Source organism: Colossoma macropomum, unplaced genomic scaffold, assembly GCF_904425465.1.
Source record: "Colossoma macropomum unplaced genomic scaffold, Colossoma_macropomum, whole genome shotgun sequence".
Taxonomy (NCBI): domain Eukaryota; kingdom Metazoa; phylum Chordata; class Actinopteri; order Characiformes; family Serrasalmidae; genus Colossoma; species Colossoma macropomum.
In genome coordinates, this window is record NW_023494804.1 from 24,739,064 (window position 1) to 24,765,447 (window position 26,384).

Consider the following 26,384-nt stretch of genomic DNA (forward strand, 5'->3'; position numbering starts at 1 on the left):
AACACCCTTCATTTACTTTTCCACCGTGAATGTATTAAAAAAAGACTTATATAAAAACTACCCTAAGACAGTGTTTTAGGCAACATATTTGTAACCATTTGGAATAATTGCCTCATTTGAAGTAGAATTTAGAGGCATTTAATGCTTCAGTTATCTGGGGCCTCATTTATAAAACAAACTTGAATTTAATTCTAAATTTGTTGTTAACATAATTTTTTGTCTTGTACTTTTGAATGACATAAAAATACAGTGTCAATAAATGACAGGCTATAATGACTGTAGCACATTGGCATTGCCACAATAAATTGTTTGTACATTAGGTTGTAAACTTGTATAGATATGTGTGGACACTAACATTTTAGAAACAATTACTTAATGTGAATTTTCATATATGATCAAATGGATGTTTTATAAATGTTTTATACGTTTATAAATGTGACCTCTGGTTCCTGTCACCACTGTTGTGAACAGTTCTGAATCTGCAATAAATCATTTCACATCAGACCACACTGAATGATTTTGTTTTGTATCTTAACCATTTAATTATGCAGAAATTTTGAAAATTTGATGGAATTCTCCTTTAAATCTCATACACCTAAAATACAGAGGAAAAAATGAACTCAACCCAGTGATCAGGTACAGATTGTCTCTTACTCTGACTGCTCGCAACAAAGTCTGTGTTTTGTTGTTGTTTTTTCCCTTTTTTTATTTATAACAGTATAAAATATTTTCTCATCAGAATATTAAAGTGCTGTTTGTTCAAGAATGCAGATATGTGAATAGCACGGGTGGTTCAAGTGTCCCTCAAAGTATGTGTTCACTCAGGTCATTGTTAAGGCAATACTACGTTAGCCCACTTATCCTACTTATAGGCTTTAAATATGGTAAGACCCTAAATAGTAAGGTATGATGCATTGTGGCTCCTCTTTGATTCCCCCACTGTGGGTATGTGTGTCTGTATCCCCTCTAGTGAATTAACACCCACATATTGTACTGCACTGACAGGGAACAGATGTCTTCACTCTTGCTTTCTCAGCTCACACACCCAAGTTTGGACTTGGAAATCTGCTCCTGATGCTTTAGCACGTTTCCCACTTAGCAGAAGCCACACGCCATATGCTTTCACACTGATTCCTTCTAAAACCCATTTCTGCGGCAGTTTCTGTAGCAAAAATATTTTAAGGTGTTATTGTTGTTGCTGAGTGACACTGAGTTCCTTTTTTGGAAATGTTCTGGAACATAATAGAGCAAATTTGAATTGTATGTCTTCATGTTTTTTACTCTCTCAACCCGCTCATGTTGTGTTAGGCTGGAAAATATGTTGATTGTGTCCAACATTTGTAGATGCCTATTAATCCAAAGTTTATCGTGAAATCAGGGGGATTTATGAGCAGTTTGTCCCACTTTGCAGTAACAGGCTCTACTCTTCTGGGAAGGCTTTACACTAGATGTTTGAACATTGCTGTGAGAATTTGATTGCATTCAGCCACAAGAGCATTAATGAGTAGGATAATTAGCTCTGGATCACAAACCCCACTCTAACTTATCCTGAAAGTATTGACTGAAGCTCCATCACTCCAGAGCCCAATACTCCATATCCCTCTAGTTGGCGCTTGGCATTGGACATGGTAACCTAAGACTCAACATCCAATCATATTGGCAATACTTTTCTACTGAGATTACGCAAGCTGCGTCAATAATGCGTGCACCTCAAAGTAACTAAAATTCTCTAACTAGAAAGGGTGTCTGAATACTTTTGGATACATTAGGCATTATAATCACATGAAAATAATAATTGTAACTAATATTGTAATGTGACAGTGATGTAAAGATATAACCTTCATATGCTCTTTTTCCAATTATTTCACTTTGTCTACAGCTACATCCGCCAAAATGGGACTGGTTGAAACAAAGCTAGCCATCATTCCGGGGGCGGGTAAGTCTCAGGAGCTTTTGTTGTCTTGTTCTTCGAATTAATACTGCCAAATAAAACAGCCTTGATGTAGTCAATGCCTAATATGGCCAAAAAAACATTTTTCTTAGAAGGTCCATTTACACTCTGATGGATAATCTCTTTGCTTTTGCCTGGTTACGATTTTCTTATGACTGTGCTTGTGCTTGGACTGAGCTCCAGCTAAACCTGTAAATGCACTGACTTTGCCGTACAGTTAAAAAGCAAATGTGATGGATCAGGTCAAACACACTTTTTTCAGAGCATAATGAATTTCATAGACAGCACCCAGACTGTAATGTTTGTTTTGTACAGTTGGTTATTTGTGGAAGAGAAACTAGTGAAAAGTGTGGACACACCCAACTGAATTTAGGCTTTTGATTATCTGAGACATTTTGATTTAAAAGCTTATGCAAATGAAAGGTGTTTCTAAGACAGATCCAACATGTCATTGCTTTTGGAACAAAGTCTTTTATCTCTGTTTTGTTGTTTTTCTTTTTTTTTTTTGGCAACAAAATTTTAAAATACCAGCAGCTGTTTACATCGTCTTAAAATTTCATGACGATCAGACAAATAAAAATTGTCTAAAATGGCTAAGTATCTTGTTACACTAACTTACATTAAAGGTTAAGAATGTTTTTTTCCTCTCCTGTAAAGTCATAGTTTATATCTTTATTTGTTTCTGTGACTCACACACACAGGCGTAATATTTTTTTTTTCCTTTGCGGCCTAAAATAAACGTTATTAGCAAAAGAACACTAGCCTTTAGAACAGTAATTATTAATACATGGAAAAAGTTAAAAATAAGAAGCTTAATAAAGAATTTGGTTTACCTTGGAGGCACGAACAACCTTGATAAATCATCTCTAAGATGTAAGTAAAGTTATCTGCCATGGTTCCAGTCCACACTGCCTCAGACTCAGCTCCCTCACGCAACCACTTCTGGCAGGTGTATCAGCTCACTTTCTATCCTTTTCTGGTTAAACAGTTTTACACAGTACAAGCAGGTCTAAAACTTGACAGCACAAACAGCAGATCTGTTTATTCTGATGAAATCACAGTCTTTTTGATTTGCTGTATCAAGGATTCCACTCTACACGTTAATATAGCACAGGCGCTGCTGTGAAAACAGATAATTTCAGTACTGTGTTTAAAATATTGTTTAGAATCGTGGTTCTCAATCCAGTCCTCAGGGACCCCCAGGCGGTCCACGTGTTTGCTCTATACCTATGCATTGTGAGTTGGGTTGGAGAAAAATATGGACCATCTGGGGAGTCCCGGAAGACCAGTGTGAGAGCCACTGGTTTAGAGCAGTGAGAGATTGGAGTTTACATTTCACTCACATACAAATGAAAATAGGCTCATGTTGCGTGTTTAATGTAGTCGATGTGACTGTTCCCTTAGATCACTAAAGGCGCTTCAAATATCGTCCTTTTTTTTAAGGTGTTTTTGAGAATAAGTGTACTCGATCTGCAATATCAACAAGTATTAGAAGCCTGTAAATTGCTTTTCAGGAAAGCCCTCATTTTTTTTGGCCTCTACATAGTTCCAGAAGTGCTATTACATAGTTTTGATTTGTTCACTATTATTCTACCATGTGGAAAATAGACAAACAAAACCCTGTTATATAACATTGACATAAACATGCCATATATTGTCTTGACAGATTATGTCCATTAATATAAGTGTTATGGTACCATTACTAGTAAGTCTCATGACAGATGTCACAGTGGGATGTCATAATGTCTTACTAGAGTACACAGCAAAACATTTATTGTGTAACATAAGCAGTCATTTGATATTTGTCATGACACAGTTAATGGTAACATAACACTGGCTGTGTTTACATGCAAAGATTTTGCTGATCTGATTGAATACATTCCGATTACCGATTAAGACTGTGGTTTTATATATGCTCACTCTACTCAACAATCTATTGGAAAATCTCAGTTTACATGCACATTACAAGTTATCCGATCCAAAATTATGTGCATGCGTAGAGAACTGCTTAGTGTAGACAGTACCATGACAACGAACATCATGTAAGTACAGTCAGAGTGAGACGAGCAGCAGTGAGCAGTGCTTGTGTTTTTAAGTACTTTAAAATGATTTCAGACTCGGGAAAACGTTCTTCACATGTACTTATTTAAGAAGGGCGAGAGGAAGACGTCGTGTTCTGAGATACATAAGCTAGACATCCGTCCCACCGCCATCTTTTAAAGTTGAAAGCATAAACTTCATCTCCTCTGCAGACCAGTTTCTGCTCCCGCCGTGTTGAGCGTTATAAACTTTCACTGTGATGCAAACGTCCATGCACAGAACGTACTTAAATTTCTGATTGGGAGTGTAATCGGATACAGTCGTTTGCCTGGTCATTATTCTGCTATTTAACAGATTATTTACAGGATTAACCACCTAGTTTGATTAAGGCCATTATTCCTAATGGCCTTAATCAAACTAGTCTATTCCAAGTAAGGTGTGTACATGGATGTATTTTATTCCGATTGAGCTATTAGTCGGATTATTAACAGACTATTAGGCTGCATGTAAACCTAGCTATTGTTATATTACTGAACAAAATCGGTCATGACAGCTCACGACTGCATATGATGTCTGCCATTACATGTTTATAGCATGATTATGCCAAATATATTTAGCAGGGAATAAGTGTTACCAAATAAGGAAATCCCTTCTGTGAGTAGGAGTATCTGAACTTTTGTAGTGTACGTTCTCTATTTGAATCATGCAGGCCTGCAGTGTCCCTGTAAACTCTTTTATTTCTGTTCCAGTGTTTTTCTCATGTATTAAGGGAGGATTGTCGAAGTAAATGACTTCCATTCCATGTCCTTCATTGCTTGGTGAAGTTCGGCTCCTTTTACAGCAGACTTGATTCCCTCAGCTGTTCGGGAGGGGTCAAGACATGGATTGTAGGTTAGGGGAAATGGGTCAATCCATGTCTGCGTGCGCTCCACTGATGTTGAGTCTCATCCAAGGAATTTTTAATAAAATAAGATTACTGCTCCAATTACCTCATTCTAAAAATAAAACCATAGCACAAGCTACCAAACAGAGCACTGTCTGTTTCTGGCATCTAGACCAGAAAAAGGAGGACAAAGAACACAAAATAATGATTATTCACAGCCACATGTTGAGCAGTCATAACTACGAAGTGTGATTTACTCAAGTTAGCTCTTTGTTTTAAAAATGACTTTTTTCCTGAGGGTTATCGAGGGCTCAGTGCTCTAAAAAAGCCATTCAAAATGTTCACAGAGGAAATGACATTCAGCATTACTTTCAGAAGGTCTGGGTTGAACACGGCGCCTCCATCGTGTCTTTGTCACAGCGAAAATGCCAGTATATCTCGCAGGCTGCTGTTTGGAGAATGACATTGTTAATGTTGGGGAAGGTTTCGTGTTTTAATTAGGCTTATGGCGAAACTCGGTCCATCGTTGTAGGTGCCACCTCACATGTACATTCAGGTGCCCTTTGTTTTTCGTTCCTATTCTGCCTGGGGGACTGGGCTTGTGACATTTCAGCAGCTCCTCCTCCTGACTCTGGCTCATGCTTCTGAGCAATTTCCCCAGGGAACTGATACAAAGAGCTGCAATAATGCTTACAAGTCCTGTTCCATTCTTTATCATTTTATAAATAAGGGGAGGTGTGATGAATTTCTTCTGAAAAGTTAGTCATTCATACTACTAAAGCCAAGCTATAAAGCACAATCGGGTTGCTTCGGAATTGTAATTAAAGAGAGTCAGTGACTATTGTTTTGCTTAGATGGTTCCATTGTGACTGATGTCATTCCTTTGGATGAAAGTTACAACATACCATGACGTATCTATGCGTCGCAACATATTTACTTGAGGAAAGTGCGAAGGAGAGCTGTCTGTTCTCTCTGACACATCTTCCTAATTTTTCCACATCTTTGTCTGATGGCCAGAGAAGCTTATGTTCAAAAGTTTTCAGTGTTTGTAATAATATATGAAAACAATCTTCAGATAAAAATGCTACTTAGAAATTAACATACAAATATTGAAGGTGGTCTGTGGAATTGGGGTCAAAATTGCGCCCAGGCCTCTTTCCATTTAAATTAAAAAGGCTTTATTGTAGCATAGCTTTGGACACACAATATCAACACATTTCAGCATTAACCTTCGTCAAGGAGAGTCATGACTCAAAAACTTGGATGCAGATATATTAGAAATAAATCGAATTAGTCCCAATCCGGACCTTTGTTTCCAGTGCCATCGAGGTGGAGGCCTTGTCCACCTTTCAGAAGTTAACACAGTGGTCTATGTCTGCAGTGTGGGCATAATTAATAAGAGACAAGGAAGTAGCTTGATATTGAATAAAACATTTAAAATATCTTTTGGGTATTTATAAAATATTAAAGTGTGTGAGGGGAAACAATTTTTTGTTATTTACTGTACTTACAGTATGTATCCACTTCAAGTTTATACACAAATTATTTTGACTTTGTACTTTTAAATATGAACAGACATGCATGTATTTATGAACATAAACAAAGATATGTTAAACAATTAAATGGGGAAAAAAGCATTCAGACACCACAGTTTAATAATATTTGTATTTTGTTGCAACATCATTGTTGGCAGTCACACCTTTGAAACATACACAGTAAGAAGTCATTTGCTTTTTGCAACATTGTGGTTCAACTTTGGCCTCTTGCTCTTGGCAAACCTTAATTTTCCCAAGTTACAAGGGTCCCTCTTATGAACTCACAATTTCAAAATCTTCCATAATTTTTCAGTAAGATTCAAGTCAGGAACAAGCACTTTAACCTTCTCTTTTAGAAACCTGTCTTGAGTTATTTTGTATGTTTAGGGTCACTGTTTTATTGAAACAATCATCTTCTCCAGATCCATTCTTGACCCATGAGTTTAAATTCTCCTCTAATACATCCCTGTCCATCGCTCATGGTTTAGTACTGTTTGTAGAGAAGCAGCCTCATATCATGATGCTCCCACCTTCATGCTTTACTGTGGGAATGATATTCTTGGGATCATCACAACCCTTTTTTCTCCCAACATGACAAGTTAAATTATTTCCAGAGAGTTCTGTTATTGTCTAAATGCTGATGTGCAAATTTTAGATGCACATCTTTGTGCTTTTCTTTTAGCAGAGGTTTTGTGTGGGTTGTAGGAGCAGAGATGAATGTGGTGAAGTTCACTACCAGTTGTTCTCTGTGTAATTGTTGATCTTGTTGCATTCATTGTGTCCTGCAACTGTTTCTGAGTGACTGCTGGCTTCTCTCTTACCTTCCTTATCATTAGTCTGAAAGCATGTTATACTACGGAAGTCCGAAAAGGCCATGAGGTAGTTATAATTTTCTTGTTAATGATCTCGTGAACTGAAGATGACAAAAGTTGTTATATTGAGATAACGAGTTAAGCATCTTGTGATCTCAAGATAACAAATTAGTTAATTTGAGATCACAAGATAATTAACTTGTTATCTCAAGATAACAATCCATAAAATTATAGCAACAGCTCATGGCCTCTCCGGACATCCGTATTATACAAACCCAATTCCAAAAAAGTTGTAACAGTGTGTGAAATGCCAGTGTAACCAGAGAGCAGTGATAGTAAATCCTGTATTCCTTTTTTGTTCAGTTGTGGTTTCAGGTTTTTCACTTGTGCACCAAAACTTCACTACATTCCCTGATATATATTTATTTTGATGATATTATGCACTGTAGAGGGTGAACTATCTAAAATCTTAGCAATCCCTGGCTTTTTGGCTAAGTGGTGGGTTAATTCCCTCTGTCCCAACATTTTTTTGGAACATGGTCCAGTTATCATCTTCAGAGTGATTGTATATTTACAAAAAAGAGTAAAGATGAGATAAAACATTACATATCTTGTCATTGTACTGTTTTTGCTCAAATGCAGGTCAAAGTAAATTTATAAATCACTGCTTTCTATTTTTATTTGCATTTTATCTACGGTCTCAACTTTTTTGGAATTGGGTTTGAAAAATCTTGCATGGTGCATCTGTCCGAAGACAATTAGTTGTGGTTTAGAGAACTTTCCCTTTGCATGTTTTTGAACCAGTTGTGTTTACAGGGATGTTTAAAGTCTTTGCTATGTCTATTGTATAATTCATTATTGTATATGAAATAACATTATTGACATGTTTTAAAAATGACAAGAGATTGCAAACTTTTAAACAGTAGAGAACCGAAGAGCAAGCTCTGATACACACTGACTGAAACCTCAAGGGAGAGGTCAGGCAGTGTATTTTCTCAGCCTGTCTGCTGTGGCATGAGTCTGCCTCGTGAACTATCGCTGTCCATTTGCTGTGGGTCAGTGTGAGCAAATCCAGTGACAGTGAACACATCGCGCCACTCCAGTTCTCTCCTGCGTGAAAATAGGTCACCAGAGCTTTGGCGCTGTGCCAGCTGTTTGAGATGTATTCGATGCGCTCCGGGTCGCTGGAAATAGAGTGAGGCTGAAACGTCAGCGCAAAACATTTTTTCGTTTGGCAGGCGTGCCGCTTGGTGCCCTGGAACAAATTTCTGCGCTGACCTGTTATTAAGCGCAATCCATCTGAAAGGGAGACCAGCCGAGTGCCTGGATAAGCTCTCTTCTCTTCTCTTCGTTTCCTCTTCGTTTCTCTTCTCTTCAACTCTCTTCTCTTCTTGTCTCATGTCTTCTCTTGTCTTCTGACTTATCTTTTGCTTCTCTTCTCTTTCGATTCTCTTGTCTCTTCTCTTTTGCTTTTCTTCTCCTTTGCTTCTCTTTCGCGTATCTTCTGCTTATCTCTTCTGTTGTCTTCTCTCTTTATCTCTCTGTCTCTGTTTTTTTTTGTCTTCACCTTCTCTTATCTTTTGTTCTTCTCTTCTACTTTCTTGTCTTCTAATCTTTTCTCTTCTGCTTTTTTCTGTAATAATCTCTCCTACCTACTGCTCTGCTACTTTCTCTCTCTCTCTCTCTCTCTCTCTCTCTCTCTCTCTCTCAAAACTTTTTTTCCTACTCATTTCTCCTCTACTCTCTCTTTGTTCTCATTTTATTACTTTCTCGTTCAGGCTGTAGTAATGTGGGCCTTCTGCTTTTACATCACTGGCTTGCCCTCTTATCCTGCTCAATGCTGGGTTGTTTCTCAGCAGGAAAGACTGAGGAAAGTTCCGTTTGGGCACAGATGAGTAATCTGAGATTAGTTAATAAGAAAATTCAGCTATTGTTTCTTCTGTAAGGGAAAGAATAGAGATTGCTGACTTCATACAAACAGGACACTTACAAAAGACAGCTATCAGATACATGCTGTGTGTGTGTGTGTGTGTGTGGGGTGTGTGTATGGGTGTGTTTTCTTTTATCACAGTTACTGAACCATGTTGGGGAAAATGTGACCTGAGGCTTCTGGCTGTTTCATGCTATCAAATAAAATTACAGGAAGAGTTTAGAAAATTCTACTCTCACTAATAACAGTTGCAGTGCAGATCAGATTAAATCACTAGACACAGTTAGGGATGTGCATTCTGACCACAAGAAATGGACGCGGACTTCGGTTGAAATTAACATAGGGTTCTACAGCTGCCTCTTCAGATGAGCTCATGAGCTAACACTAGAACTGTCTTTAACAATGCTGGATGCTGTTGAGGACTCGTCGTCTTCTGCAGGAGGTCTTTTCTCCTCAGTGTGTGATGGAATATCGTTCAGTGGAATATCATTTCATTGCTTATGGACCTTGCTAACATCAGCTGTAGTAGATAGCCTAGTTAGTCATAAAGCCGCGTTACCTGTGACTTCACAATCACATCCTTAACAATGTGTCTTTGCAGTGCACTCACATTAAAGGCACTTGTGTTTCATAGGTGCAATATACTGTGCATGTTTACTCACATTGTCACATTTCTTCATCTTACTTTGAGTGAAAATAAAGAATATCTGATTATTGATTTCAGTATCTGAACACTTGTATTAAAAATGATTGAGTACTCGACTACCTGTGCGTCTTCATGGTAGCCATAATAATTATGAGTTTCCTAAGCGTATTCATTGAAGTTGTTGTCGCTGTGTACCTGTAGTCTGGTTTGCCCGAGAATGTGAGGGAGAATGTACTCATACCGGTTTCACTGCTGTCTTATTTGAATAAACATGATAACTAATATAAAAACAAATTAAAAAAGTTTTATAAAATTCTTATCACTCAACCATCAAAATAAGTACAGTTGATAGTGACAGTCTGAATCTGTTTACAGCTTCAGGACATGCATGCCTTAAGCATGGTTTGTTGCCGCGTCTGCCCGCATCTTGACAACAAGAACCTCTTTTCCAGCGTCTTGGCACTCACACAGGTCTGTATGTGGTTGTGGTGGTAAGAGTATCTCGAATGGCACTTAACTGGTTGATGGAAGATGTGAGGATGGATAAAGGAGGGAGGGCAAGCTTGCCTGTGTTGTTTGGAAGGTGTTATAACGAGAAAAGATAATAGAAAAAAGAGGTAAGAGCTTGTTGTCAGTGACCCTGTCTAGCTTGTGTAGTGGCACTTTTAAAACACGCTCCCTGCTCTCTTCCTGCTGTGCTTCTTCATTGGTTGTTTCACAGTTACATGTACGTTGCCATTCAAAAGTTTGGAATAAATTGTCATTAATAATTTTTGATACTTTATTCAATAATACCTTATAAAGTGCAGACTTACATTATAATCTAGACACTCAAATCTGTTTTTAAATGATTTATTTGATATGTAATTTATTAAGCTATTAAGAAGAACCTAGGCAAAGAAGTTAATAAATTGTAAATGTAAATGAAATTATTTATTTACAGTAATTTCTTGTCAAATTCTTCAAGATCTAATCGTCACTTTTTCAAATGCAAGGCATTGTGGGTTATAAAATCATTTTCAGTGTTCTACAGTTTTCACAGCTATTATAGAAACATATACAGCTCTGTTCATCGTTTAAATTTTCTCAATTGTTTTACAGCTTACAAGTTTTTTGAAACCTATGAGGGCACTGTGCTTTGGTGCAGTGCTATTATAAAGAATGATTTTTGTATGTAAATTTGTATGATTAAGACTGGACAAGAGATGGACAGAAGTGCTTACTGATCAATGTGCAAGTGAAGTAGTAATAGAAATAGAAAATATGTAAGAGGCAGGCCAGGCTAGGATAATGCTAATGTTAACCACGTCAACCAGGGATGCCAAGTCTCATGGTTTTGGCATGAAACTCACAATTTTGTGTCTTTTCTCAAGTTCTCACACTGCGCAAAGAAACCTCAAGTCAACCAACAGACACACGCAACCGAAAATTGCATTGCGACCATTATGTTCTTTCTGCATGATGACATCAGATCATCACAGTCTATTGAGAGGACATCGTCTCATTTGGCCCATAGAGAGTGAGGTGTGGAGTGAGGCAGTGCTGCCTTTGAGGACAGAGTGTGGACTGGCTTTAGAAAGTGGGAGCGTCAGGTTCCTCTCTTTCTTTTTCTGTCTCCCCAAGATCATTTCGATAACATTCTGTTCCATGAGTGTAACTCATGCTGAATTTCTTAACTAAGCTACTAATTTTCAGGAGTTTAAATTTCTGTTTGATTAATTTTACATCCTCGCCATCTGCTGCCAACAGTGTTGAGGTAGTCACTCTAAAAGGCAGTGCATTACAAATGAAAAATCACTTCTCTCAAACTGTAGTGGGATTACCCTACTTAAACTTTCTGGGAAAAACAGAATCTCATTACACATTACTTTTAAATAACTTTCTTAAACCCACACAAATCTGTACCACCTGGGGAGTGTGCACGTAAATGAAAAAATCTCACTCCAGTCTCACTTCAGCCACCTGAAAATCTCCCTGCAGCCACCTCTCAAAAGTTGGCAACCCTGGGTAAACACAGAGGCAAAGGAAGTATGCTGAAGGTAATGCTAATGGCTGGGTTAGGATAGCAGCAGGCAAATGACGAAGAGCAAGCACATGGGTTGGTGCTTGGCGTCTCAGGTAGATATGCTAAGAGAAGCTAAAGCTAGACTGGACCTAGAGCAAAGACGAGTCACAACAAAAAGCTTTATACTAGGCCAAGCCTAAACATGATAACAGTAAACGAGTAGAATGGCAAAAGCTCAGACACATGGGAAAGTATAGGCCTTTACAACTAGAGTCTATATACAGTCGTATGCAAAGGTTTGGGTGCAGAGTTAATGCACAGTTAATGCATGATTACTGTTTATTTGCCAGTTTTAACCAGATAGGAGAGGATGTCTTAACTTATTTGAACTTAGAAAATCAACAAATCATGCAATTTGACCAGAGGTGTTCAAACTTTTACATATGACTGTAGAACTTTAAGTTCAAAGGACCTCCAGATAATATAAAGGTTCTGTGATAATTTAAGATTTTTCTTAGAACTGTACATCCAAGCCAAGAATATGTCAGGAACCTGTATTTTTAAGAGTTAAGCATCATCAAGTAATTTTATACATGTACAGTGCAAAAGTATTCAACCCGCTTTAAAGTAATGAGATTATCATCTGACACTTTGATATTTTGTGCTGTTTTTTTTTTTTTTCATTTTAAAAGACTCTGAATCTCATGAAAAAAGATATTTTAAAAGAAACTGTTCTGTAACAAAATTACTAACTTAAAAAAATTCTGTTTGAATTTTGAAGTTGAAGCTGTAGAATCTCCTGACAAGGACATAACAGGCTTACAAATTTTGCTTGTGAAACATTAAAAAAGTTGACCTTTTCTGGAAAAAAGGTGGTCCTTCAAAACTAAGTATCAGAGCAGGAAGGGGACTCGGTGAGGGAAGCCACAGAAAGGCCAGTGGCAAACCTAACGCTGCCCCCTCCTCAACAAACACTGTGTCCCAACAGTGAAGTATGGTGGTGGTAGCATCATGATGTAGGGATGCTTTTCTGCAGTGGGTATCTTGTTAAACTGATGGTTGGTGCAAAATGCAGTAAGATACTGCAAAACACTTTGCTTCAGTCTGCTATAAATCAATGCTTCAGAGAAACTGAAGCACAAGGCCAAAGTAACACAAGAGAGATGGAACAACAAAACGATGAATATTCTACAGTGTCCAAGTCAAAGTCCAGATCTGTGGCACTATTTGAAAATTATGGTCCACAAGCATCATCCAACCAACCTGAACAAGCTGCAGCATTTTTGTCAGAATAAACGGGCAGAAATCCTACTCCAAAAGACTTAAAGCTGTTATTGCAGTAAAAGGTTCTACCAAGTGCTAGTCTGAAGGGGTTGAATACTTGCAAGCAATATTTTTCATTGTTTATTTGTTTTTAACAAATAATTACAAATAATGAATTTTGACTTTGAAAGCTTACTGCATACCGGTTTTAAAAACTACTGTCTGGAGCAATCTGTGTTACATGTAATCCAAAGGAAATGGTTTGCTTTAAGGGTGCTGAATACTATTGCAATGTATATGTTATAGAACAGGTTTGCCATTAATAGCAACTTGTGAATGGTAGCATAGCTTTGAAAATAAATGAGAATAATAACGTGTCGGCTGAATGATTGATGAAAAGAATGTTTGTTTTTACCTCAGGGAATTCCTCGAAATCTGCGCAACATGTACTGCAGAAAGAGAAGATTACCAGGAGTTGTCCAGCTTGTGTATTTTGAAATAATGCTGAAACTACCCACTGCTTTCATTGACTGTATGACTCATACTCTTCCTTGGAATTGCAGTCTACAGGTTTTGTGTTGGAGTTGGTGATAAGACCATATTTGAGCAGTTACAGACATGAAATTAATCTATTTCATCATCCCTTCCAAGTGCAAGATGGCTCAGGTGATAGCAGGTTTAATCACAGACACCATCTTCAATGCTCTCTCATGTCTGTTAGTGTATCAGGAAGTGCTAGACCTCCGTTTACAAATGCCAACATAAGTATGCTGAAGAATGAATTTCTTGCCAGTAGAAAGGTTCTCCCATTAGTTCTGACGTAATTTTTTGGTTGCACTTCTGCAAGTTCACTCGGATTCCTGGAATTGAAACAGCTCTAATTTCTCAGATGTCATTGTTTTTAGGGCTTGGTCAGTTAGAACTGAGGAGCAAGTGTGGGATTTACTTTTAAGTTGCATTATATGATAAGGTCACATTGTGCTACCCAACAGCATGCATTTACAGGTGAAACTAGTGTTGCACCAACACTGTATTAGTTTTTGACACTGAAACTGGCATTTGAATAAAGTATCGGCATTGGCAATATAGAATACTGATACCATGAAGCAATTTCTGGCAGGCATGTGTATTTCTGAGCACAAGCACACAAGCAACTAAAGCAAGAATGCTGGCAGTGTCGGATCAGTTCAGGTCAGCAGAAGCCTTTAGATAGAACAGTTATTAATTAAAGATTAATTGTAGCTGGTTTAGTTGAATGCATCATAAATTTATGTTAGGCATCCTCTGCACTTCGCCTCATAGCGCAACATGTGGCTACTGTAGCTAAAAGAGCAAAGATGCCTTAGAAGGAAATCATGTGTGGGAGCACTTTTAATTACTGGACGATAAGAAAACTGCTCAAAGCAAAGTTTGTGAAAAGCGGCTGGTTGACCACAGAGGCACGTATGATGAATCATCTTAAATATGTAATTGTTGTAATTCTTGCGTCCAGTCATCAATGCCGCCAACTCTGTGCGAACATGCAACCATTTCTTGTGGGAAAATGAGCTCTTTCTCCTTCATTTCTTTTCTAATTAAACAGTTTCACAATCACAATTCTTTATGGTGTATCTGAGAATATTTCCACAGCACAGGAACTGCTCTGCAACCACCACACCAAGCAGCTCATCACATTTTAGTACCTTATTATTTTAAATATAGTTTGCATCACCATAGGAAGTGGGGATGGGTCTCTATGGAGAACTAAAAATGCTTCAGATATTGTTTTTTAAGAGTGGTTTTGAGAACGAGTATTGGCAATATTAAGTATTCAAAGCCTGTGAAATGCTTTAAGGATCTTGTCCTAACATTTTTCTGTATGTATAAAATTGTAATTTTATTAGGTAACACTTTATTTGGGTGGTCCCCTATAGATGCTCTACTATGATGGCGTTATAGGGCCACTGGTAAAAAAATAAAAATAGACTTTGAGAATAGAGTCGTAAAGTTACAAGAATAAACTTGCAAAATTTCAAGGATAAATTGGGCTAATTGTAAGGGGGGGCTGCCATAACACGTTGGGGCCTCAGTTGCTGTACTGGCGAGGACAAAGAGGCTGAGCACGCCGGAGTTCCGCTCACTCCTTCAGAATCAATCATTTGTGTCTTCTTTGAAACTACATGCCTTCTTTGAATGGCACGGAGATGTAACCACCAATAGCTGTGTAGACGACCACTGCCTGTGAGCTTTCCTTCAACAAAACAGACAATTTCCTCCAGGTCTGTCTGGTTCTTTATTCTAAACAGTTTCTTGCACAGCCGTTTCAGCTGATTTTTATACTAATAACACAGTATTTCTTTATGGGAGAAATCAATACGAACTCTACCAACTCCTTAACGTCCCTCGTTTTAACACGAGGAGGTTGCTACAACCCTTTTGCTACAGTATTGCAGCTTTTTTCTGGTAATATCCCACTTCAATGTTGTAATTCTACGACTTTATTATTATTATTAAATATTATGTCTTTATTCTCAGATATTAAGATTTTATTCTCAGAATATTATGATTTTATTCTCGAAGTCTACTATTTTTAATTTTTAACAGTGGCACTAAAACGCCGTCATACTCTACAGATGATTAAATCATTAACAGACTTTCTGGTGATCTTCAGTTGATTATCAACAACATTACGGTTAGGAGAAGACAGGTTTTGGCTTAAGGTTAAGGTTGGGAATAGATTTAATAATAGAATAGATTTAATAAACTCTTTCACACTGAACTTGGAAGTTCAGTTGCATTTAATGCATATTTAGTTGAATGGTACTGAAAGATATGCTAAGCGCTTACAAAGCATCTGTAGTGGACCATCCAAATAAAGTGTTATGGTTAACAGTGTGCCACACAAGATTATGTTTGTTATAGTTGTTAGCTACATTAGCTTTGTAGTTTCAGTGCAAAACTAAAGAAGCAAACATTGAAAACCAAACATGTCCTTGTGATCAACCACATTTGGAATTTGGAAGGGACAAAAGTAAGTGAATTAGATTTTTCTAAGAACTTTTCCTTTAATTGTCAGAAGAAGGATGGTTGCATCTCAATTTTATATGGTAACATGATATTGCCACAGAAATCTTAGACCTTTCTCTTTACGTCAGTGATAACCTGATGACGTGCATGACACATGTTCTGGAGAACCAAACATTGCCTAAAATCTCAAAACGGAGTGTTTTGATAAACTATAGATTAGACATAAGTGTCAACATCCATTAACAGGGATAAACAGATGTAACTTCTCAAGAATAAATCTGGGGCTTAACATTTCTAAGGAAAATGCAGCAGCAGAGTCTTATTTTAACAGCACAGGGAGTGAAACACTTTCTCTCTCACTTTCTCTCTCACTTTCTCTCACATATGCACATACAAACAAGGCAAACAGACAAGGCTATTGGATCTGCTAGGGCAGAAGACTAATGTGTATTAAGATGTGAGTCCAAGTCATTCTTCATATTGTAGGAGCTTGTGTCTGTGTAACGCACACGTCACACACAGAGACACTACAGCTCCACTGACCCACTTCTTGGTCCTTCCCACGCCACTATTAGCCTGGCCCAGATCCCTCAATAGAGCCGCAGCAGTGGCTCACAAACACTCTTTCTTTCCTGCAGCCGCTAGACACACTCCTACTGCGCACGTGATAACAGCAGTTAGTGAGCTGCTGGTCAAAAACAACCAGATAGGACTGAGTGATACTGGGGGGACAAAAAGTCATGTTGGCATATGTTAGGTTGTTGTGATGAATCTGGCAATATTTGAAAAAACAAACAACCCTAAATGTATTTAATTTCCAGTCAAGGTACAAGCCATTCAGAACAAGTTATTTTCAGGAAATACTTCTGAGGAGATTAGATATAAGAAAATCTACTTGCATAAGATGGAGAAAGTCAAAGGAAAGCTGGTTTTCCCTTCCTGAAAATTCAAAAAAGTGCTCAAAAGATACAGAATAAATGGGACTCCTAACAACCATGCAAGACCTGGCACACCACCAAAATTGTCCCCATCAGATAAACAGCATTTAAAAATGTAAAGATCAAGCTCCACTCTCACTTCAGATCGGAAAAAATCCACAGGTGTTTCTGTCCATCCTTACACTGTGAGAACACAACTCAACACGTTCAGCTGTCAAGAGGCTGTTACTGAGAAAAGGAAATTGAATAAAATAAGGAGAAAATTTGCAAATCAAACAAAGAAGCTGCTGGTGCACTCAGAAAAATAGACTGTCCATCCCACAGTCCAGGCTTCAACATCAGCGAATGTATTTGGTAATACTATATTATGAGAAGCAGAAAATGTAATGGAGGTGTGAAAAAATGGTGGTCTCTGACTTTTGCACAGTGCTCTTGACTCTCAAATAGAGCTCATTATCACTCTTTCAAAAAAGAGTGGAAAAGGTGTGTTTAGAAGGAAGTTAAATACAGGGAAACTACATTTCAGAATGCAAAGCATTCAGAATTCAATGGAAATTTGACAATTATACTGCTGCTTATTGTGACTGCAGTATTCCTTCCAATATGTAAACTAACTAATGAACCCTTGATATAATGTGATTAAGCATTGACTTGCATTGTTTATTTGTAATTGGTCAGATGCTTGTTTAGAGGCTCATTTGCGTAATACTGCCTTTTGTAAAATTGGTATTGTGAAGGCTGCTGTCGCAGTGACGCTTATCAAACAATGTAATGTGCAGCCCTAAAAAGTGCTTATTTCAAGCCTGAGGGAAAATCAGACCTGTGGCTGTTACTTAGAATATGGGTCATTTTGTTGCCTTGTCTCTTCTTCTTATTTTATTTTTTATTTTTTTTAATGAGAATGAGATGAGTACACAGTCAAGTACACAGTATTTAGCTCTTGAGTGCCTTTTTTATTGCACATCTAGGGGATTAGCGATCATAAATGATGACATAATGATAACAAATGATAATAGAGCCTTGACCTACATTAGTCCAGAGGTTGCTAGTCTCTTATGTGGAACTGTCCTTTCTGTCAGAGCTTTATGCACAGCTATAAAGTTGTTCTGGGGGGAAAAAAACACACATCAAAAGCTCTTCTTGAGAGACTGATCAAAACCTCTAGTGCAAAATTCGCCACAGCCCTTAGATCAAAAGTGGCAACTTTTAGAGCAAATCCAATTAATAAATTGAGTCAAGCCTGAATGTTATAAACAGCTTTAGTGGGTGATGGGAGGTAGAAGGAGGAAAGGGATCAAAATGTAAACAAATCCAGGTTGAATAAAGCTCAGAAACAGAGCCGTGCTGTTGCTTGGTGATGGCTGATAGTAATTTAAGCAGTGGAGAAAAAAAAACACAGCCTGTAGAAAAATGGGCCAAACCCATGCAACACACAGCATAAACTAGAAATTTAGCCCACTTTGTACTGCACTAACTGATGTGTTTGTAAAATATGTAGTCTTAATTGCACTAATTGCAGATGCTAATGTTGGACAGGGCATTATCTTCGCTCATACAGATTGAACCTGAGAACCCTAAAGGAATGGTTTAGTTGTCTTTCGTTGCAATAGCATCAGCCAAGATGCACAACAGGGACCATGCCAGGCAATTGCATCATTTATGATCTGTCATGCTCTATATGGATAGCATAGGTGCAGGTCATACATAATGCTTTGTCCTTCCAGTAAATATAGCATATCAGACAGTGGAATTTCAACTGAAAAGCCTTTTGGTAAACGTTTCCATATGTCCACAGTTATGTGGAGTTACGTGTTGCTATGTTGAGTGATTCATAGTTTCAAAATGATCTTTGGGATCTTAGGGATGCAACGATATGGGAATTGTGGGCTGATGCTGATATCCAATAATTTTCATGTACTTAACTACTGATGCTAATACAAATACATAAACATTTATAAGATGTATAAATCTGCACTACATCTACCTGGATTAGCACTACAAAGAATCATCTATTTCTGTAGGGTTATAAATCTAGAAATGAGTAAAATGCAGATATTTTCAAAGTAGATGCATGTCACAGACATTCTGCTGTTCTGGAGTACAATAAATATGTCCTCAAATACTGAAATATCAGTGAAATTTAAACATCCATCCAACATGGATACATTTTTTCAGTTATATTTATACTTAGTTATAATTCTAAAATCATTGTGCATCCCTACCCCTATTGATGCCATAGAAGAACCGTTTTTGCTTCCGACAAGAGCCTTTCAATCGATGGGTCTTTAAAAAAACCTTAACTGAAAACACTTATATTAAATCCAAAGAACCCTTTTTGCCACCTCTATTTTTCAGTACATAGTGCACAAGTAAGTATTTTGTAAAACTTGCCAAGCACACACCCAATCATCACAATAACTATTTATTCTTCATTGATGGTATTAGATTTTAAATGAAATCAGATCAATAGTACCAGATCATTCCTTTGAACTTTTTAGCTTCTGTTCTGCCCAGTAACATTCCTGTAAACTTCCATTATTTAGCCTAGCTGATGTTCTGATTTTGTGTTGGCCTGTAACTTTAAGCCAAGCAATAAAAAATAACAAATGTCCTCTTGACTAGGCATACCAGGGGGGTCGTACAGTACTTTAGCAGACAGGCAGAGAATATTAACTCCCTCCTGTCTCTCTGTACTGCAGCATGCTGTGTGAGGATGAGCTCCTTGTGGAATAGGGAGAGAGTAAAGTTGAATTTAGGCTGTATGTGTTAGGGCTGTCTCTAGCAAGTAATAATTTGACAATTAATTGACAGTGTTTTTTTTTTTTTCTTCATTTTTAACACTTTAGACTCCAGCAGAATTCTCTAACACTTTTGTTTTTGAAATTTTGAATATGATCAGGAAAACGATTGGTTGGATGATAATAAACCAAAATGACTGATGTTGACTGCAACTGGTGATAAATGACCTAAATCCTTCATGTAGGCTAGTAAATATAAATTAATGCAAATTGTTGTGATATAACACTTGTGATATAACATTAACTTGGCCATGTGTACAGCGAACTAGCTAAATTACCTATGACAGCACATGGCTAAACAAAGATTTGAAGATTTTCATCTTGAACACACTTCCGTGTCTATGTATTTAGGTAAGCAGAAATCCTGTCAGACTCCTCTGTCTGCATATGTGATAAACCGCCTATCTAAACTTTGTCATTCAGCATAACACAAAGCTGAATCACTGAGTAATTGATTTTAAACATGAACTATGTGACGCATTCACATGTCTGTGTTTGTGAGGAAAGAGGACTACAGCATGTAAGAGAATGTGTGTTGGTACCTTCAACACACCTGCTTATTCTCTGCTTAAAATGTCCTTTCCACCTGTCTGAGAAACCTGAGTGTTCTTAGAAAGTCGACAAGATTCTCCAGGGTGTCATAAATCACATGGCCTGGACTTGCAGATGGTGCTGGTGTGACTGCTGCATTCGTCAGCCCCCTGACTGCTGAGTGTTGGGTGCTAACAGGTTAAAGCCCATGAGGATCGAGTGGCTCTTCCAGGAGATCTTCTGCTCTTCCCCCGAAATCGCCTGAACTGCACAGCTGCCGCGTGCTCAGAGGCAACGCTGGCCTGTTTCTTGGCCGCCTTTGAGCAGTTCTCAGAACGCAATATGTTACACTCGTCTCGTTGACTGGCCCGTGCTGACGATTTCAAAACAGCTTGGGGCAAAGCTCCAGGCCAGCCGCCCTAATAGTACATCATACTTTCACAAACATGTCGAGGCACTTATTTTTTTCCTTTTTTTTCCCCCCATCTTCCCCTTGCTGTCCATATACTGTAACAAAAACAGGCCCTTTTCCCACTAGTTATGAGTGTGTTGTGATGCAAGGCTTTCCTTGAATTTCTTGCAAAATATCTGCTGCATTAGAAAAACCTGTTTGTTACACAATGTTGCACAAGGCCAGGAGTTCACCCACTGGAGCGTGTCAGATAGCCAACCTCTCTTATGTATGTGTGTGCGTATGTGTCAGTGGATGTTAACATGCTAAAAGGCCTCAAGAACCCTCCAGACATGGCTCATGACATTAATAGCCGGGCCACATTTGTTTTACTTTATTGTTCTTACATCACAGAAAAACATTGTTTTATTTTCACACATCATGATTTTGGCTGTCTGGCTGGCATGGACTTACAATTGGCTGATTTTTAATGGTTAGCACGCATACTTATTTTTGTAACCGTAACACTGCTTCACAGTTGAATATTTGGAGAAGATGCTAAGGGACCTTGTTTTCCTCCGTATCAAGTTCTCTTGCCAAAGTTTTGGGAAACACGCAGTCCCATCCAGCAGTGTTCAGACAAAAATAGTCAAACTGGAAACACAACAGTCATTCAGTCAGTCAGTGAAGCAGGCTGTGGCCTAGATCTGAATTTAGTATGATTTATTCATGTCAAGACAGAGTGAGAGAGGGTGAGAGAATACAGGGTTAGAGACAGACATTAAAGGCGCACATTAGCATGGTGAAAGTTAAAAATTGCTTCATCAGTCTTATGCAACATGTCTTTACTGCTTCAAGTGTAAACATATTTCCCTCAAGTGCTTGGGTAAGAGTTGTGCAACCCACTGAAAAGGCTGAAAACCTGAGTAAAATTCAAGAGAACAGGGCTTGTAGTGTTACAGAGGCAGTGCCCTCCTAAAGTCACCAAATTCACTAGAAATGTGGTGGTAAAAATTTGATCTGAATGCTACTGAGGGAAAGGTCACAGTCTGAAATATAAGATTTTAGTCATAAATGTAGCTTTATTTAAATATATTCATTATCACTCTAGAAATGGAAATGATGAGTTTATAGAGGGATTTACGCCACTATTTCCATATTCTCTTTAGGGCTGCGCAATATGGACTGAATATGGACATTGCCAGAGGGTCTTAAAGGTTTTCAGAGAACTCGTGATGTCCAAGAATGAAAAAACATGTCTGTCGCTTTTAGTACACTTCACTTAGTAGGATCACCATGGCTGCTCTGCAAGTATTGTAGTAATATTTTTCCTTCATTGTTAAGTTTGGGTTGAAACACCCAAAATTATCCAGTCAGGTTTTTTTTCCTTTATGGATTCTAAGTAGATACAGTCAAGCAAGCTCTGCCATTGGTTAGGACTTCAGAAGCTGAACTGAAGGCCTAAACACATTAGATTAACTACCAGCATAATTATAAACTGTGAAATCAACTACACTTGGATTTCTAATGGGTGGGACTCATTTAGAAAAAACATCACTCTAGACCTCTGGGATGTTGTAGATATGTTACTGTGAATGTGAGCAGTAGTCTAACCCAGTTCAGTCTGTTATTAGAAAACGGCGGCAGCAGTTTTAGTGCAGTTATTGCTTCATAATGTGATTGCAATAGTTCTCTAATATGCTGAACACGCATTGGTGTACCTGACTGATGTTAAAGGTTGGCCTATGTTATTTTTTACCAAAGTAAATAACACTTGTTGGATCATGTCGAAGCTGTGATTCATCCAAACACAGCACATAGAAAAAAATTCAGTGATTTGGTATGAGGGCTAATTTGCATATTACAGTTTTCTGTGGTAATATTGCAGAGCATTACCTTTTTGTCACCCTAGTATTTGTGTTCATGAGAGCACATACATAAAGTCTGTCTGAATTGAAAGTTCAAAGCCATTGCAAAATACTAGATATATGCAGGCTTATTACTTGCATCAACTGGATTGTTTAAGGTATTGAGATATTAAAATGTATCAGGCATAAGCATGTAAATGACCAGGCCAGAACTGCGTCAATTGTGCCCAAAACATTAACCTGGTTTTGCTTAAACCAAAGAGCTGGTAACTATATGCTGAAGATTATATGATCAAAAACTGTATTCAAAGATGTCAATATGACTTGATTATAAAATAATGTGCTACTGAAAGTTCTGTTTTGTTCTAAAGTTCTATATTCTAAAGAAAGCTGTCACTGTCCACTGTGGCCTGCTCTATAACTTTGCCCACCCATGTGTGATTTTCTCACGCCGCCATGCATCACACATTCACTCGAAGAACGTGGATGAACAAAATGGTCTGTTTTACTGTCTCAAAAACACCATTATTTTTAGCTACACACTTTTTAGTAGATCCTTCTAGCAGAACCAATTACCTATTGACCCTCATGTACAATTCAGAAATGTTCCCCAACTTAAATGATAAACCCGCTTATACAAATTGAGGGATTTGCATAGGTACTACCTAGTTAACTGTTTGAGGTGCCAATATTCATTTTTCATTTCATAGAGGTTTCGTTTTATCACAAAAAGACAAAGAAAACAGACAAACAATTTAGTGATGTTTAGTGAAGTTTTATATATATTTATTTGTTGGAAAGAAAAAGATATTGAAACACCCAATGGAAAAAGTATCCATTCAGGTATGCTTTATAAAATCTAGGTAGATATAGTCAAGCCAACACTCCCATTGGTTAGGACTAAAGGAGCTGAACTGAAGGTCTAAACACATTAGATCAGCTTTGACCAGCTTTGATTTCCAAAGGGTGAGATTACATTAGAGAAAAAAAAAAAATCACTGTAGGCCTCCTGGAAGTCACTGTGAATGTGAGCAGTAGTCTAACCAGGTTCAGCTGAAAACACATTGGTGTACCTGACTGATGTGGTTGAAGGTTGGCCTACATTATTTTTAAGCAAATTGAATAACGCGTTGGATCATGTAAAATCTGTGATTCATCCAAAGACAGCACACAGAAACAATGCCGTGATTGATTTGAGGGCTCATTTGCATAATACAGTCTTCTGTGGTAATACTGTAGAGCAACATATAACAAACAAACTGTTGGCACAATGTCTACTGAGGAGAAAAGACCACCTGTAAGAAGATAATGAATCTCTGTCAGCATCCACTAGCCGGGTTCCCATTCAGACGTTTCACAAATGTTATGTGCATTCACAAAATTTCTGCTGAAAAAAAGAGAAACAAGTCATGTTTCTTCCACTACAGTTTTGCAAAGAAACTTTAGTAGACGTAGGCTACTATGATTAGGGTCTTCAACGATAGGAGCAAGATGCGGCTTCACTTGGTTTCTGCTTTAAGTAGAATTATCTTTACGGTCATTTGCCTTCGTTATATGATTGATTACAGCTCAGATACGTCATGCAGGACGAGCAATGGCCCACTTAATGAAGGCTGAGATCTCTGTGCCACCTCGACGTCATCTGCCTTGCATCTTAATGCAAACACACCAGACAATTCTGGCTTTTCAGAATGTCATAAGCAGCCTGCAAAAGGCTATGGCCACGATCAGACCCTCCGTAGGGTCAGTCGTTTCTTACTTGTCATCATTTATTCAAAAAACTTTTTTCCATCACCTTTTTTTGCATTTTGGCTTTAGTGATATTCTAACTTTTCCACCTCATCCTAGCATAAAAACTCTTTTTGCAAAATTTTGCGTGTTTTGTTTTTTTTTTTTTATTTCGGGCATTTCATTCATTTTTTGGTTAATTTTTAAAATTTGCAAAAAAATTGGTGGATGGAAAACCTGCCGTTGTTGTGCCTGTTAGCTCTATTAGCTTCTTAGCTCATCTGAGCCTGTGTAACTCATCCAACACAAAAAACCTACCGATTTTCCTCAGCAATTTTTGAATAGTGAAATATGTTTGAAATATGTTGAACAATAAAAAATATATTCCTTCTGATGCTTCTAAATATTTGTGCAACACGGTTTTCTTGGTTAATGATCATTTACATCCCTTCTCCCCTACTTAAGAAATTGCATTTAGGGCAGTTTTCACATTTCTCTTGAAATATATTTCAGTGGCAGTGCTTTTTTCATTTCATAATCACTTTATGACATGTCTTGCTATTTCTGTGTCTGCTGATCTCAGCCTTGATTGGGCATTGAGCGCAGTGCAAAGTAAAAATGTGCATTTGATTTAAAATAAATGAAGCCTCTCAAGAACTTTGGCATGAAAGGAGTGAATGTGTGCAGCTGGAAATGAAAAGGAAAGAATGGTTTAAATCAACTGTCTGACCCATATTAAAAAGGCACATTGACATTATTTCAAAGCCAAGTCTGAGTTTTCTCTCCACAGCAGTCATTATTGTTCAGAGCTCTCGCCGTTATAAGCTAATAGGAGTCTTTGGGAATCAAATAAACTCTGGTGCTTTATGAAATGAAACGTGTGCCAGAAGAACACATTAAGTGATGTGTACTCTACTCAATTGACTCGAAAAGACTTCTTGTTGGCCTGGTTGCACATGTAAAACCAATGAAGCACAGTAAGGCCTTCTCTGAAAGCCCCAGATACTTTGTTTCTTAAAGAGGAATCCCACCGATTTTTCAAAATTTATGCATCATTCAATGGTTGAACTGTAAACAAAGTCATTTGAGAGTGGTTTGATGTGAAATGGTTTATTATACAGAAACCTACAGACTCCTTAGTTTTTACAGTGGTGGTGATTAGAACCAGGGGTGGCAATGTCTGCAATGCATACTTACTCATTGTTTATTTACTGTCCAAAATCATTAGTGAACCTACGTGTATTCTGAGTTATTTGTAATGTTGATGATGATGTAAAATACTGGTAAATATAAAAAAAAGTTTTCTTTAGAGACTACTTTGCATGGAGCCCTGCTGGTGACATCCTGTATAAATAAAATTAATGCGCGGGAATGAGATCCTAATGCATGGCCACGACTTAGTAAGGTGTGGGAATGAGATGATTAAATCGTGGCCATGACTTAGTAAGGTGTGGGAACGAGATCACGGCTTACTAACTCGTGGCCATGCATTAGGATCTCATTCCCACGCCTTACTACGTGGTGGCCATGCCTTAAGATCTCGTTCCCACGTTTTACTAAGTCGTGGCTATGACTTAATCATCTCATTCCCACGCCATACTAAGTCATGACCATGCATTATTTTTATTTATACAGGATGTCACCAGTGGGGCTCTGTAACTTTGCCCTCTAATATCTTGCATGTACCTCTAAATACATTTTAGGCCAAACCTTCTCTCAAAACTATCATAAAACAATGTCTCGGGCATCGGGCAGCGCATTTGTAACCATTTTATGTAAAACCTTTGTGTGAGGAAACTTTTAGGGATCTCTTCAGGCATCCGGTTCGTTTCACCATCGCAGTGAACAATTCTAATTAGGTTTCTCTAGAGCAGAGCATTTTACATCAAACCACTTTCCATGTCTTTATGTCTTAACCATTGCGCTGGGACAGAGGAGGAAACTCTGAGAAGCTTGGGCAGGAGTTCTGGGATAGCTTGCTGATATAGGGAAATGTGTGGATGATCTGGTAGAGCGAGGAGAGAGGTGTAGCAGCCTGCGGAGGCAAGGGAGATGCTAC

At 38.0% G+C, this 26,384-nt stretch overlaps 1 protein-coding gene across 1 annotated transcript in view; it reads left to right on the plus strand.

Annotated features, from left to right (window-relative positions):
- Positions 1–26,384, plus strand: part of auh (AU RNA binding protein/enoyl-CoA hydratase) — a 41,114-nt gene that overhangs the window by 6,947 nt on the left and 7,783 nt on the right. The window contains exon 6 of the mRNA XM_036594754.1: positions 1,880–1,936. Coding sequence (XP_036450647.1) covers positions 1,880–1,936 — 57 coding nt within the window. The remainder of the gene's footprint in view (positions 1–1,879; positions 1,937–26,384) is intronic.